Source organism: Urocitellus parryii, chromosome 4 (genome assembly GCF_045843805.1).
Source record: "Urocitellus parryii isolate mUroPar1 chromosome 4, mUroPar1.hap1, whole genome shotgun sequence".
NCBI lineage: Eukaryota > Metazoa > Chordata > Mammalia > Rodentia > Sciuridae > Urocitellus > Urocitellus parryii.
Genome location: NC_135534.1, coordinates 176,001,913 through 176,019,235, shown reverse-complemented (window position 1 = coordinate 176,019,235; position 17,323 = coordinate 176,001,913). Strand labels below are relative to the sequence as shown.

At 37.0% G+C, this 17,323-nt stretch overlaps 1 protein-coding gene across 8 annotated transcripts in view; it reads right to left on the bottom strand.

Moving 5' to 3' along the window:
- Positions 1-17,323, bottom strand: part of Melk (maternal embryonic leucine zipper kinase) — a 74,008-nt gene that overhangs the window by 49,573 nt on the left and 7,112 nt on the right. For 5 of the 8 annotated variants that reach the window (XM_026379373.1, XM_026379393.1, XM_077797920.1 and 2 more), the window contains 4 exons: positions 15,592-15,735; positions 13,923-13,991; positions 11,350-11,442; positions 6,236-6,334 (listed from right to left, as the gene is read on the bottom strand). In XM_026379373.1, the coding sequence (XP_026235158.1) occupies positions 6,236-6,334; positions 11,350-11,442; positions 13,923-13,991; positions 15,592-15,735 (405 nt within the window). The remainder of the gene's footprint in view (positions 1-6,235; positions 6,335-11,349; positions 11,443-13,922; positions 13,992-15,591; positions 15,736-17,323) is intronic. The other 3 variants (XM_026379401.1, XM_026379424.1, XM_026379418.1) reach the window with 2 other exon arrangements.

The following is a 17,323-nucleotide window of genomic DNA, read 5'->3' as shown; positions in this document are numbered from 1 at the left end:
AGCACCCCTGGGTTCAATCCCTGGTACCAAAAAAAAAAAAAAAAGAAGAAGAAGAACGGAAGAATTGTAGGAATTTAGTATATAATCAAATTACCATTTAAAGTAATTAGAAAAACAATAAATTACTGATGCATAGTATCGGGACAACCAGATAAACCATCTGGGAAAAAATATACTGGATTCCCAGAAACTATCAGAGATCAGAGGGAGACTAAAGAAGCATAATAACTAACTATAATATGGCATTCTGGAAGGATCCTGGAACAGAAAAAGGACATTAAAAAAAATCATGAAATTCAAACTACAGAGTACAAAGTTAATTGTAATATATCCACATTGGTTCCTTAAGTGTGACAAATGTACCACACTAATGTAAAATGGTAATTATGGAACAAACAAGTAAGGAGTAAATGTAAATGGATTTTAGGAAAGAAGGATATTGGAGAAAGCATTAACGGAACTTTAGTTTTTGTGTGTGTGTGGGGGTGGTGATAGGGTGGCTCTAGGGATTGAATATGGGGTCTCACACATGCTGAGAATGTGCTGTATTACCGAGCACATGTAATTATGGAGCAAACAAGTAAGGAGTAAATGTAAATGGATTTTAGGAAAGAAGAAGGATATTGGAGAAGCAATCAAAGGAACTTTAGTTCTTTTTTTTTTTTTTCCCCAAGTTTTGAACACAGGGGCACTCAACCACTGAGTAACATTCCCAGCCCTATTTTGTATTTTATTTAGAGACAGGGTCTCACTGAATTGCTTAGCATTCATCATTGCTAAGTCTGGCTTGGAAACTCACAATCCTCCTGCCTCAGCCTCCCGAGTGGCTGGAATCACAGACATGCCCCACTGTGCCCAGCTTAGTTACTTCTTTATAAAGAATGTTTTTAAGAACTGGGGATGTAGCTCAGTGGTACAGAGCTTGTCTAGCACAAACAAGGCCCTGGATACCCAACACTACCAAAAAAAGAGGAGAAGAAGAAGGAGGAGGAGGAGGAGGAGGGGGAAGGGGAGGAGGAGGAAGAGGAAGAAGAGGAGGAGGAGGAAGAAGAGGAAGAGGGAGAAGAGGAAGAGGAGGAGGAAGAGGAAGAAGAGGAAGAGGAGGAGGAAGAGGAGGAAGAAGAAGGAAGAGGAGGAGGAAGAAGAAGAAGGAAGAGGAAGAAGAGGAAGAGGAAGAGGAAGAAGAAGAAGAAGAAGAAGAAGAAGAAGAAGAAGAAGAAGAAGAAGAGATCTATACATGCTACCACAGGTAAAGCAATCTTTAAAGGAAAGCATTAAGCCAGGCATGGTGGAGTGCACCTGTAATTCCAGAGGCTTAGGAGGGTGAGGCAGGAGGATCACAAGTTCAAGGGTAGCCTCAGCAATCTAATGAGGTCCTAAGCAATTTAATGAGAATCTATCTCAAAATAAAAAATGAAAAGGGCTGGGGATGTGATTAAGCATCCTAGGGTTCAATTCCCAATACCAAATAAGTAAATAAATAAATAAAACAAAGCATTCAAGTGGGCTGGGGATGTAGTTCAATGGTAAAGCACTTACTTGCCTAGCATGTGTAAAGCCCTGAGTTCAATTCCCCAGCACTGCAAATAAATAAATAAATGTTTCAATTTTTAAAGGAGGAGGGGGGCAGAGTCCACAAAATGTGTGGATTATGTAAACCCCCCAAAAATGTATACATACTTGTATAAATAGACAATATATGAAATCTCTTTTTCTTTTATTTGAGGTACTGAGGTGTGAACCCTCACTAGTCACTCTAAAACCTACAGTAAGATACTCCTAAGGAAAATGGAAACAGCACATTCTTCCTTGAATGAAACAGTGACACATGACAGAACACAGTAGTGCCACCTTTCACTACTCTTTGTATTGTAAAGTACTTTGCTTCATATAAATATAGTTAAATGGATTTACAGATTATACTATGTGGTTTAAATAAACTAAATCCTCACAAAATAGCAAGTGGTTAGAGAAGATTCCTGCAGAGAAACCACAGATTAAAGTCTTAAAAAGATAAGACTATGAATACAAGCACAAGCAAACAACTATCACAGCACTGACACCTTTACTCTTAGTACAGTCCATCATCCAGAGCAGGAGGTTAAAAAAAAGATCTAATTAGACAAGACAGTTTGTGTACAAAACTTGAAATTAGCAAGACTATCTGAAATAAGGATTTTTTACATACATTATTAATAAGGAGCTTCAAATCATACATACCAGAATCTAGAATATGAAAACAAACTATAACTTTTTTTTTTTTTGTACTGGTGATGTAACTCCGAGGCACTTTACCACTGAGCCACATCCCCAGCCCTTTTTATTTTTTATTTTGAAACAGGGTCTTACTACGGTGCTAAGGCTGGCCTTGAACTTGCAATCTTCCTGTCTCAGCCTCTTAAGACACTGGGATTTCTTTAATTTTTTAGCTTAAAAAATGTTTAAAGTCAAGAAACTACACCAAAGCAAATTCCAGATGAACAAATATTTAAATATAAAAAAATGAAACCATAAAAACACTAAAATAAACTGGGTACAGTGGCGCACACCTGTAATCCCAGTAACTCAGGAGGCTAAAGCAAGAAGATTGCAAGTTCAAAGTCAGCTTGAGTGACTTAGTAAGATCTTGCCTCAATGTTTTTTAAAAGGGTGGAGAGGAAGTGATAAGGATGAACCTTAGAGGTAGAATGCTCCTGGGTTCAATCCCCAATACCATTAAAAAAAAAGAAGAAGAAGAAGAAAAAGAAAACATGTAAACTTTAAAAAGTAACCTAAGTCAGAAAGCCTTTCCAAACTTGACAATAGAAGATTGGTAAACTATATAGCAGCACAATTCACAATAGCTAAACTGTGGAACCAACCTAGATGCCCTTCAGCTGATGAACTGATTTAAAAAATATGGCATATATACACAATGGAATATTACTCAGCAATAAAAGAAAATAAAATCATGGCATTTGCAGGAAAAGTGCTGGGGAATCGAACTCACGGCTTTACACATGGATGAAGGTGGAGAAGATAATTCTAAGTGAAGTTAGCCAATCTCAGAAAAACAAATGCCGAATGTTTTCTCTGATATAAGGTGATTGACTCATCGTGGGGTAGGTAGGGGGAGCATGGGAGGAATAAATGCACTCTAGATAGGGTAGAGGGGTGGGAGGGGAAGAGAGGGGGGCAGGGGGTTAGCAATGATGGTAGAATGTGATGAATATCAATATCCAAAGTACATGTATGAAGACATGAATTGGTCTTTATATACAGAGATATGAAAAATTGTGCTCTATATATGTAATAATAATTATAATGCATTCCACTGTCATGTATTTTTAAAAAATAAAATCAATTAAAAAAAGAAAATTAGAAAAACAATTTAAATAAATAAATAAAAAGATTGGTAAATTTGACTAAATAAAAATTGAGGGCTGGGGATGTAGTGGTAAGCTCTTGCCTACCATGCAAGGCACTAGGTTCAATTCCCCAGTACTGCACACACGTATACAAAAGTTAAAATTCCTGCACAGCAAAAAATAATAATAATAATCTTAAATATGAAGAGCAAAAAGGTGTTGTACTATATTGATGGGGGCACGGAAAATTGGTACCGTCTTGCTATTACTGGTAACTGTATGAACCAATAAAACTTTGATGGAAGTAATATGGCAATATGTATGAAAATTTCTAATCATATATCCTTTGACTCAGCAACTCTTCTAGCAATTTTCTTTTTCTTTCTTTCTTTTTTTGGTTTATCATTTTTGCAGTACTGAGAACTGGCAATTTTCTTACAGATATGTTCACAATATGCAAAATGACCACTGGGAAATTACTTAAATGTCCATTAACATAGGATCAGTTAAATAAATTATGGTACAAACATATACTGTTCTGTGCAGTCATTAAAAAGAATGAAGAACCAGGTGTGGTGGTACATCCCCATAATCCTAGCTACTTAGGAGGCTAAGGCAGGAAGATTTCAAGTTTGAAGCCAGCCCTTAGGCAGCCCTGTCTAAATAAAGTAAATAGGGATAGGGATGTAGCTCAGTGGTAGAGTGCTTAACCAGCAAGCATAATACCCCTGAGTCCAGTTTCTAATACTGCCCCCCCACCCAAAAGCAATGAAGAGGCTCTGCGCTAGATATGAAGTGGTATGATTTCCAATACACTGTTAAGAGAGAAAAACAAGAGGCAAAACAATATGTTTAGGGTATGCTGCCATCTGTGCAAAAATAAACTGGGAAGCAGGTAACCCAACAAGAAAATACAAAGGTTATGGGTGTAGCTCAGTGGAAGGGTACTTGCCTAGTAAGCTGAGACCCTGGGTTCAATCTTTAGTATCACAAAAAAAAAAAGGAAGAAGGGAGGGAGGGAAGGATAAAATATAAGATTCCTTATACATGTATAGACTAAAGTCTGGAAAAAAAACATAAAAATCTGATAAATATGTTAACATTGTTACCTCCAGGTTATGGGTTCTATAGCTGGATAAATAACCTTATGCCAACAAATATGAAAAGCTGGACAAAACAGAAACATTCTTTATGTCCAAACTGAATTATGGTCATCCCCTCTCTCTACCAAGTCTTCCCCATCTCAGTTAATAGCAGCTCCAAACTTTTTAGTCACTCAGGCTACTCCACTCATTCAATACATCAGCAAATTATGTTAGTTATACCTTCAAAAGACAAAAGACATCAGTTCTACATTCTGACTATGATGGGGGGTTACATAAATCCATAAAATTCATAGACTCAATACCTCAAAAAAAAGGCCAATTTTACTTTATGCTAACAGAAAAATTTTTTTTAAAAAGAGACATCCAGAATCCATCCATTTCTTGCCATCTCCATTACTAACATCTCTGTGAATCACTATAATATCCTCCCAAACAGTCATCTTGATTCTCCTCTTTGCTTCCCCAGTAACCCTGATTTTCTTCTTTGCTTCCTACAGTCTATCCACACAGCAACCAGTGCAATCCTATTAAAAACTAAACCAAATCATAGCACTTCTCTACTCAAACCCTCCACCAGCTCCCCAAATGCTCCCCATAAAGCTATAGTCAGCAAGCAGGAACCAAAGCAAAAACTGCTACCTTCCAAGGATTGGAGGAATCTCAAGTGAGAGAAAAACGCAAGCTGTCTTGGCTACATCAGCACACTCCAGGAGACTGGCTTCCAGCCCAAGCCCATGGATCTCACCTTACCAAGGAGAAAAATGCATATACAGCCCCCAAGACAGGGGTGGTAACCACTATTGCTATCATTACTTTTTGTTGACCCAGCAGAATTAGAGCTCGTCAGCCTTTAAGGAGTTGAACAACTGTGATTCCACCTCTTCCCAAATTCCTCTCTATAGTTTAATCATCAATTTTAAAGACTTTTTCCAAGACAGATCATAGGAAAAAATTAAGTTAAACAAAGAAAAATTAAACAACCCAGTGCCCTTAGACTTGATGTTCTTTCTAGGGGTTAAGCAACAAGCCAACTGCAACTGCCACTTTCAACTCTATACTACATTCCAGAAAAGAGAGTTAATTCAGAAATCTTCTAACCTAAAGCTGGTATAGATTCAATGTCCAGCCACAATAATCTCTGACCATTCCTTCCCATACTTCTCCCATCCCTATGCCTTTGCTCATAGTGTCTACTCTGCCAGAATGAATTCACCCACATCCTTTTCTGAAGCACTTCTACTTGAGGGGGGCGGGGTTTCTGGGGATTGAACCCAGGGCCCCAAACATGCTACAAGATGGCCTCAAACTTGCAATCCTCCTACCTCAGCCTCCCAAAGTAACTGGGATTACAGATATATGCCTCCACACCTAGCTTATTCTTTTAAAGTAAATGATTTACTAGATATTAATATATTCATAAAGTTTTGGGTGCTGGGATTGTAGCTCAGTGATAGAGCATGTGTTTAGCCTGCACAAAGCCCTAGGTTCAATCCCCAGCAACACACACACAAAAAGGCTTAAACACAAAATTATCATCACTACCTAATTCCAGAATTTTTTCTTCATTCCAAAAGCATAAAGTATAATAAGTAAAAAAACTTTTACACTGAAATTCTATGCCTTGGGGCTAGGGTTGTGGCTCAGTGGTAGAGCACAAGTGCCTAGCATGAGTAAGACATTGGGTTCGATGCTCAGCACCACATATAAATAAATAAATAAATAAATAAATAAATAAACTTATTAAAAAAAAAAAAAAGAAATTCTATGCCTTGCAATACTCACCATAATCTTCTTGTACAAAGCCATGACATTATCATCATCAAATGGTAGAAATCCACACATAAGTACATACAAAAGTATGCCCATGCTCCAAACATCTGCCTAAGAGGAAGAAAAAAAAAATCATTCAAAAAAAATATATAGAACACATTTCAGAATGATAAGATACTTAATAAAACCACAGAATCTTTAAAAAGCTGAAATAGAGCTAAGAGAGCATTCAATTCAACCTGCTCATTCTAGTCTGGAACCCTGAAGTCTAGAAAAGCAGGTGTGTCCAAAGTCACCCAATCAGTGGCAGACCACCCAGGAACTTTCCTCTTAGCTATATGCTAACACTTAATAGGAAAAAAAAAATTATTTTGCTTGGATGGATTGGGCATGATAAAGAATAAGGCCAGGTCTCAGATTCTGAAAGCAATTCTACAGAGCTACTAAGGATCTCAGTTACATATGAGGATTATGTAAACAGGCGTGGGGATGTCAAAATAAGTCTGAAAATTTCATGGCAATCTACAAATGTGACTAAGTTACACAGTAAAAACTCTATTTAGAGAAATTTTAATATCATGCTAAGTGAAGTAAGCCAATCCCAAAACACCAAAGGCCAAATGTTTCCTCTGATAAGTGAATGCTGATCCATAATGGGGGATTAAGGGGGGCCCATGGGATGAATGGAGGAACTTTGGAAAGGGCAAAGGGGAGGTGGTATGGGGGTAGGAAAGATGGTAGAATGAGATGGACATCATTACCCTAGGTATATGTAGGATTGCACGAATGGTGTGACTCTACTTCATGTATAGCCAGAAGTGAAAAAGTGTGTTCCATTTATGTATTATGAATCAAAATGCATTCTGCTGTCATGTATAACTAATTGGAATAAATTATTTTTTTAAAACTTCAATGATTGACTTTTTCAAATATAGGGGCTAGAAACTAGCCTGCCAGCACAAATAGCCCTATAAATCTCCAATGTCTTAATGACATTGTCTTTGAAGGATGGAGTTTAACCTTTATGTGAGATATCCATGTGTCCATGAGCCCTAATCAGTAACTGTTATTTTCAAGCAGGATTTGACTTGATCAGTGTTGACACAACCAGTAAAAGTTGTATTACACAACCAGTAATAGTTCCCACTCTCATTTGATCCTTAGAAAAATTTTAAGAGATAAGAAGGATGGCATTTTTTTTGTACTTGTAGATGGACAACATGCCTTTATTTTATTATTTTTTTTAAATGCAGTGCTAAGGATCTAACCCAGTGCCTCACACATGCTAAGCAAGCACTCTGCCACTGAGCTACAACCCTAGCATTTTTTTAAAGAAGTAAAAAAAGGGGGACCCAGTGATTTAAGAGGCTGAAGTAGAAGAATTGTAAGTTTGAGGCCAGCCTTGACAACTTAGCAAGACCTTGTCCAAAAATAAAAAGTAAAATAAATAAAAAGTGCTGGAGATGTAGCTCAGTGGTAGAGTGACCCTGGGTTCAATCCCCAATATCACAAAAAATATATATATAAAGAAAAGGGAGGCCTGGGATGTGGCTCAAGTGGTAGCGCGCTCACCTAGCATACATGAGGCACTGGGTTCAATTCTCAGCACCACATAAAAATAAAATGGAGATATTGTGTCCACCTAAATATTAAATATTAAAAAATAAAATATAAAATAAAAACAAAGAAAAGGGAAATAAAGTTAAATAACAGGCAGCATCACACATCTGGATAATACCTATACCAGAATAACCCAGGTTATTCTGTCCTGTTCACTGAATCACATAAATTACTAGGACTCTATTATGATGCCACAAGTGAACAATGTGCTTTTAAGCTGACATGTGATTTTGGTTCCAAGTTGTAGGAGGTCAGAAATTAACAATTTATGCCAGAGAGTTGTCAAATATTTAATCTATAAATTGAGGCATGATGGCATGGCACTCATTCAAAGCAAAGAGGCAACACAGGAAAGAGTGAGCTAACATGACCTTGTCAAGTACCGTAAGAAGTCAACAGAGACATTATGTCTAGGGTTAAACTAAAAGATGAAGAAAATAATAGAAAAGATTTTCATAGATGTATCAAAGCCTACATGAGAGAAGAAAGCAGAAAAAGTATTCAAAGCACCATCAGTTTCAAATTAGATGTAAGAATAAATTAATCTACTAAAATCATAAGCCAAAGCAAATCCAGTCCTTTATAAGTTATCAATTACCAAAAAACACAAAAATAACTAGAAGAGGGACTTAAAACCATTTCCTGTGAGATATTACTAAAGGAATTTTGAGATATTACCCTGGAACATGTCCTTAAAAGCATGATCTGGACCATAAGCATGAGAAACACCTAAAAAACTGCTTATTTTAAAATGAAGATTCTTAAATCCCCAACTTCAAAAACAACCCAAAATTTCCAAGTGTACAGCTCTGAGCTCTGCATGTTTTAACAAGTACCCCAGATGATTCCTTAGTACACTGTTCTAAAGGCACTGTCTTAGAAGGATGGAAAGTCAACTAACATGGACAAAAAAAAACAAAATTATGTAGGAAAAACTCAGACACATTCAGACTAGCAAGGCCTTATCACCAGCCTTCTAGGAATCTTGTAAGATTAGGCTTATGAGTATCACTCCTTCTGGGAGACTAGACAAATATGGAAAAGTCCTTCACTCAGTTCAAATCTTGACCACAGTTACCAGCTCAAGGAAAGCCTAAGGAAGTGTTGCAAACTAAAGAATGCTAAAGAGATACAGTAACTAAACGCCATGTGTGATCCTGGATGGGGAGCAGAGGCAGGGATAAAGCTAAAAAGGACATCATTGACATAAGAAACACCATCTGAACATAGACTGTAACTGAATAAATTACATCCACATGAAATTCCCTTGTTTTTATAATTACAGTTACAAAAGAAAAGAGCCTTGAGAGAGAAGATTGGAGGGGAGGGGAGGGGAGGGGAGGCGGGATAGTAGGGGATAGGAAAGGCAGCAAAATACAACAGACACTAGTATGGCAGTATGTATAATCGTGGATGTGTAACCGATGTGATTCTGCAATCTGTATAAATCTGTATAAAAATGGGAGTTCATAACCCACTTGAATCAAATGTATGAAATATGATATGTCAAGAGCTTTGTAATATTTTGAACAACTAATAAAAAAAAAGAAAAAGAAAAGAGCCTTGCTTTGGGGAAAGATATGCATAATTAGTGAAAAGAGGACATGTCTCCAGTTTACTTTTTTTTTTTTTTTTTTAAGAGTACTGGAGATTTGGGGCTGGGTTTGTGGCTCAGTGGAAGAGCACTTGCCTGGCACGTGTGAGGCACTGGGTTTGATCCTCAACACCACATAAAAATAAATAAATAAATAAATAAATAAAGGTATTTTTTTTAAAGATTTTTAAAAAAAAGTATTGTGTCTCTCTACAACTTTAAAAAAAAAACAGTACTGGAGATTAAACTGAAGGGCATTCTACCACTGAGCTACATCTTCAGCCTTTTTTTGTTGGTCTCAAATTTGTGATACACCTGCCTCAGCTTCCTAAATCTCTGGGACTATAGGTGTGCACCACACCTGTCTTCCAGTTTATTCTCAAATGATTGAGAAAATTAATAATATGTGCATATACATATGTATACACAAAGACAAAATAAAGCAAATAGGGAAAATTAAACAATTGTAAATTTGAATAAAAATATATCAAAGTTCCTCATGCTATTTTTATCGTATACTATACCTTTGAGATTATATCAAAATCAAGTTGCCAAAACCAAGTTAGTTCCCATCTTCTCATGTTACAAACTAAATAACCTGGTATTGCTGGGGATATAGCTAAGTTGGTAGAGTGCTTGCCTAACATGTGCAAGGCCCTGGGTTCAATCCCCAGCACCACAAAAAGAAAAAAATAATAAGAAGAACTTGGTATTTCCCAAAAGTTTCGTTTTTTTTTTTTTTTTTAAAGAGAGAGTGAGAGAGGAGAGAGAGAGAGAGAATTTTTAATATTAATTTTCTAGTTCTCGGCGGACACAACATCTTTGTTGGTATGTGGTGCTGAGGATCGAACCCGGGCCGCATGCATGCCAGGCAAGCGCGCTACAGCCTGAGCCACATCCCCGGCCCCCAAAAGTTTCTTTATGTCTGGGGTTAAACTAAAAGATGAAGAAAATAATAGAAAAGATTTTCATAGATGTATCAAAGCCTACATGAGAGAAGAAAGCAGAAAAAGTAGTTCCAAAAGATAGTCCACATGAAAAGTGAATTAAGTCCACATGAAAAGTGAATTCTATAAGCAAATAAAATCAGGACAAGCTGCTACCTGTGACATTTCCCTCCCAAAGGATCACATTGCACAAGAGCATATTAAAGATCTGGAGATGTCCTGAAATCCTGAAATAAGAAGACTGTTCCAGGAACTAGGTTGTAGCTCAGTGGTAGAGTGCTTGCCTAGCCATGTATGAAGCACTGGGTTCAATTCACAGAACCACATATAAATAAATAAATAAATAAATAAATAAATAAATAAATGTCTCATCAACAACTAAAAAAAAAGAAAGAAATTTAATTAAAAAAAAAAAAAAAGAAGACTGTTCCACCCAGCACTTTCTGAGCTTTTGATGACTTAATTTTTTTTTTTTTAACTTTATGATACTAACATCAGCAACACTAGTACTGCAGAAAACAGGAAAAACTAACTAGCTTGAAGTAGCAATTGTAAAGCTATCGAAGCCTGGACTGCTGGCCTTGGAAAGTCAACTATGGACAAAAGACAGGTTTTCTCTCTGCTAATTGGCATCTCTGAAAACTAAGGCTGCAATCCTGACCTTGTACTCTACCCAGTTGGACCAATCAGTCCAAACTATGGCATTGTTCAATACAAAAGTAACCACAATAAGGACACCAGAAATATATCCCTCCTTCAAAAGAATATTACAGGTTATTATGTTTATCACAAATTATTCATTCCATCTACTAGTTTATAAATATCACTCCCAAACAGACTAAACTCTTTGATTAACAAGATTACTTACTTCATTGTTATATCCCCAATACACAGTGCTTGAGTCACTCAACTATAAATCACCAATAAATATGTTGATTACACTGATTTAATCAATGAATAATTACCTCAGATCCAAGATATGATTTGCCTTGTATTAACTCAGGTGCTGCATAAGCAAGGCTCCCACAACATGTCTGTAGATGGTAATCCTTGTTACCCTGTCAATAAGATAAAAATGAAACACTTAGGGCTGGGATTATGGCTCAGTGGCAGAGCACTCACCTAGAAGTACTGGGTTCCATCCTCAGCACCACATAAAAACAAATAAATAAAATAAAGGTATTGTGTTCATCTACAACTAGAAAAAATATTAAAAAAAAAAAATAAAACACTTACTAATTACAGCCCTAAACAGTATTAAATCTTGCTGGGCACAGTGACACATGCCTATAATCCCAGCAATTTGGGAGGCTGAGACAGGATCACAAATTCAAAGCCAGCCTCAGCAACTTGTCAAGTTTAGTGAGACCCTGTCTCAAAATGAAAAATTAAAAGGCTGGGAATGTGGCTCAGTGGTTAAGTGCCCCTGGGTGCAGTCCCAATGCCAAAAAAAAGTAGAAAGAGAGTACTGAACCTTGATAAACACTCTTTGAACACAAAAAGAAGTTAAATGAAGAATTTTCCCAAATAAGGAAAAGACTTCTATAGCCAATCTGATATTCTTTGCATATATGTCTATATGCACATGTGTTCTCTGCTTCTCTGGATTTCCTATACCACTACCACCTGACACAAATGAAATATTTTTCTCCTTCACTCAGTCAAGTCAGGTTCATACTTCCCTAGATATTCATGTGCACAATAATCAGCCTAGCATACATCTGAGCCCCTGTGTCTTCCCACCCTTAAATACTCAAGAAGAAATGATCATGTCTTTACCAGCCCCTATCTCCAATATTAAATCCTTACAAATTCAGAGAGCTTCTTTCTCCTTAGAGGAAAGAAAGCAAAACTGTATGTAGCACAGGGCCTTGACAACCTATTTCTAGATTCAGTTATAAGAGAATCACCAACTTAGCTTCCCAGATCTGTTGAGAAATTCGCTCATGCTCCTCTCCCCCACAGAAATATCAAGACAATGAAAATGAAGTTACTGCCCGACTCCTATAGTCTTACAGCTGGCAAAGGACTTGTGAAACTGAGATCTCATTTATAAATGAAATATGCCCAGAAATGAGTTCTTCACAGAAGATGGAGGCGATTCTCTCCCAGGCCACCCCCGCTTTCTTAGATGGCTCTATGTGGTCAAATCTGTGGCAGCCATAAAAAAAAGGGTAATGAAGTCTGTCACAAACATTTCCCACTGCCTGCTGTGGACATCATGACTCAAACAAGCTTATCTGTTCAAAGTATAATCTTTATATGTCTAGAAAAAAATAATACCTTCTAGCATTTGCTTCCCAAACACAAGGTTCCACTGATAGTCACTGAAGAGCCAAGGGAGAGAAGAGGATCAGAAAGAATCAAACATTCTACTGAAGGGGCAAAATCTGCTTCCCTTTGCACCTAGCTAATTCTGACTGGGACAGGAAATAATCATGGGACTACAAAGGGCTAAGACAAGTCTGCAATTTTGACATTCTTAATGAGTGTAGACAGCTCATTTTAGAGACTGTAACTACCATCATTAGAGAACTCAAGAAGAAACCTCCAACAGGCAGCCACACAGGAGATCTGCTGCAGAAAGCAAACCTGGGAAGTTCAAAGTCACCTCAAAGAGAAGTTATGCTGAAGAATACCAGTGCTTAACTATGGAATGCAAATTAGAGAAATACCTAATGATATAAATATAGAAGTTCATCTGGACATTTTCCTTCTTCTTTCCTAAGGAAAGGGGATTTTCACAAAATATAACTAATTCTTAGTTACATAACCATTTGAATAACAAATAGGTTTATAACAAATTCTCAACTCCTAGCCCTATGAACAAAGGCATCATCTAGTGGCAATACACTCAAACTGTAAGCACATGATCTATTTAGCATTCATGCTAATGACTTCATGTGGCCTTGGTGCTACAAATTCTCTCACAGCTTACCCATGCGGTCTTCAACAGGACCAACACTAGACCTAGACCAGTGGCTGTCAATCCTGGCTACCTATTTTAGAATCATCTAAAGGATTTATACAAATTACTGATGCCTGGAATTAAATTTAACATTCTTTTTGGTTTTTTTTGGTACCGGGAATTGAACCCCCAGGACACTCAACCACTGAGCCACACCCCCAGTCCTATTTTGTATTTTATTTAATTTTTTAATGACTTTATTTATTTATTTATTTATTTATTTATTTTTATGTGGTGCTGAGGATGGAACCAAGGGCCTTGCACTTGCAAGGCAAGTGCTCTATCGCTGAGTCATAACCCCAGCCCCATTTTGTATTTTATTTAGAGAAAGGGTCTCATTGAGTTGCTTAGTACCTCACTAAATTGCTAAGGCTGGCTTTGAGCTTGCAATGCTCCTGTATCAGCCTCCTGAGCTGCTGAGATTACAAGCATGCGCCACCACGGCAAATTTAACATTCTTCACAATAGAGGCAATTAAGCTCAATAAAGACCAAGTGGAAGTCAGAGCACAATAACACATTAAGGGGTGTATTTACAAGGAAATAAATGCATTTTTATTTCTGCACTTACCTTGGGTTTTGCACAGAGACCAAAGTCAATCAGCTTTAATTTATGATTTTCATCAAACAATAAATTTTCCTGGGAAAACAAAGATACTTTGATAACTATATTCTTTTTTTTTTTTTTTTTTTGTAGCCAAGATCGAACTCAGGGGCACTCGGCCACTGAGTCACATCCCGAGCCCTATTTTGTATTTTATTTAGAGACAGGGTCTCATTGAATTGCTAAGCACCTCGCCACTACTGAGGCTGGCTTTGAACTCACGATCCTCCTGCTTCAGCTTCCCAAGCATCTAGGATTACAGGCGTGCGCCACCATGCTCAGCAATAATTATATTCTTATTTCCTTATATTACATCCCACCTCTAGCCATTTCTTAAAATGATTTAAGATTATTAATATTGAAAATCCTGGGTACAATAAGATGAAAAATCACTGGAAAGTAGTGAAATAATAAGACATATAAAAGGAGAAAAATAAGGAATGTTGATAAGTATACCACTTCGCCACAGGACACACCAGCATAAACCATTTCTCACTGGTCCTCTGAGGGCCAACTAAAAGCAAACACAATTTGTGCCAAAGGAAAGTTTAAACCTAACGAGTAATTTCAAATTGAAAAGTTGGGTATAAAAAGATAAAAAAGGATAACAAAACTGCCATATCTTCTCAGACCAATTCTAAGTCCCTGAACCTCTAAATCCATATTTACTATCACCCACTAGCCTGCAGACTTAAAAAGAATATTCACATTTTTATTCAGCAGTCCTTAAAAAGTCAAGTCTGTAGAAGGTTTAAGCAAGGGGATCCCAAGTTTGAGGCAAGCCTCCACAACTTAGCCAGACCCAGTCTTAAAATTAAAAAAAAAATAAATTACTTAAAAAAAGGCTAGGGATATAGCTGAGCCCCAAGTTCAATCCCCAGTACACTCCAAAAAAAAAAAAAAAAAGGAGTCTGTTGATTCCATTGAACTCCTAAGGAGTGGATTTAAATTAAAGGAGCACAGTGTTAGAAAAACAGCAAAATGGAAACCCTCTATGACTCTTTTTTCTTAGAAATAAAATACTGATTACAAGGACTTTTACAATAATATATAAATGACAGATAGAAAAAATGCTATCTATCCAAAAAGTCTACCATAATTCAAAAGGAGGAACAAAAGAAATGGGATAGATTCTGACTGGAACAAAAGAAAATGAAGTAGGGCTAGGACTGTGGCTCAGCGGCAGAGCACTCGCCTAGTGCATGCGAGGCCCTGGGTTTGATCCTCAACACCACATAGAAATAAATAAATAAAACAAAGGTATTGGGTACAACTACAACTAAAAAATAAATATTAAAAAATAATAATAATAAAGAAAAAGAAGCAAAGCTAAGATAGATTCTTTTTTTTTTTTTTTAAAGAGAGAGTGAGAGAGGGGGGAGGGGGGGAGAGAGAGAGAGAGAGAGAGAATTTTTAATATTTATTTTTTAGTTCTCGGCGGACACAACATCTTTGTTGGTATGTGGTGCTGAGGATCGAACCCGGGCCGCACGCATGCCAGGCGAGCGCGCTACCACTGAGCCACATCTCCAGCCCCTAAGATAGATTCTTAAACAGAACATCTAGAAGCCCAAAAACACCAGTTAGATAATGCTGAACTCTCAGATGAGTATGAAAGTATGTCACAGTCACTTACTGGTTTGAGGTCCCTGTGAGCATAACCCTGGCTGTGCACATAAGCAACTGCAGACACTATCTGACGGAAAACCACTCTGGTCTCCTCCTCTGACAGGCGATCCTGGGAAATTATGTAGTCAAACAGCTCTCCTCCTGGGCAGTACTTCAACAGCAAGAGAATCAAATAGATATTGTTATAGCTTACAGAAATAACTTCAGAGGAATATAAAAAAAAATTACACTGAAGTCAGATGGGAGATGAGTGAGCATATTCAAAAATACACTCTAAGGATCAAACAAGTCAATAATTATTCCAGGAATGAGAATAATAACTCTTTTCTTGAACAGTTTTATTAACAGTAAACAAAAGTAGAACTAACTACACTGTGGTTTTAAAAGGTTCACTCAGGGTTTTATATTTTTATAGCAAAGAATTACAACCCATTCTCATCTTAATATGCTTACATTTACTACAGTTACCTACTTTTCTTTCTTTCTTTCTTTCTTTTTGGTACTGGGGATTGAACTCAGGAGCACTTTACCACTGAGCCACATCCACAGCCCTTCTTATTTTTTATTTTGAGACATGGCCTCTCCAAGTTGCATAGGGATTCACAAAGTTGCTAATGCTAGCTGTGAACTTAAAATCCTCCTGCCTCAGCTTCCTAAGTCACTGGAATAACAGGTATGCACCACCATGCCCAATAGTTATCTAAGAATTTTTTTAAAGCAGCAATAATTATTTCTCCAGTAATTATTGTTGGTTGCTGTCCAAAGACTAGTGATTTTCCATCTGCATTAGAAAGACTCAGGTTGCACAGAGGAACCTCAGTGTTTGCAGGAGAAGAAGTTCCAGAGCTCAAAGCTCTAGGCTTTCCATCCTTTCTCTAGAGCAGCAATACTTTTTGTAAACTCGGTTTCCAATTAAAATTTTATTTCATTTTGGGAAAAAAATTCATTTTGGAAATGTCAATTAAAATTATAAATGCATATAGCCTTTGACCTCACAGTTCCTCAAAGAATTGTTCCTACAGATATACTTAAATTGACAATGATGCATATTAAACATCATTCACTGAAACAACACTGTTTATAAAAGCAGAACACTGGAAACAAACTGTCTTAGCCCATTCATGGTATTATACCTTACACTGGATAACTTATAAAGAACAGAAATTTGTTGTTTACAGTTCGGGAGGCTAGGAAGTCAAAGACCAAAGTGCCAGATGATTTTATGTATGGTGAAGACTTGTTACTCATAGAAGGCACTAGCTATGTGTCCTCACATGGCAGAAGGGAATAAGCAGGTTGCCTGAAGTTTCTTTTATAGGAGAACTAATTAAGTTCTCACCCCTCCTCCTTATGGCCCTACCTCTTAATACAATCACACTGGAGATTACGTTCCAGTATAGAGTTTGGTGGGGACACTGACATTCATACCATAGCAACAACCAAATGCTCACACTATATAAATTATGTCACAGTTATAAAATGAAATTCGTGGCAATAATTTAAAAAGAAGAAATGAAATTCACAGCAACAATTTTAAAAAGGAGAGAGAGCTCTTTACAAACTAATATGGGACAATATCAGGTATTTTTAAAAAAGCAAAGTGCAAAAGAGTATAACATATTGATATGGTGGCTTGCAAAAGCATTATGCTGAGCAAAATAAACAACACACAAGAGTACAGACTATATGATTCATTCACATTAAGTTCTAGAAGAGGTAAAAATAATCTATGGTGAAAG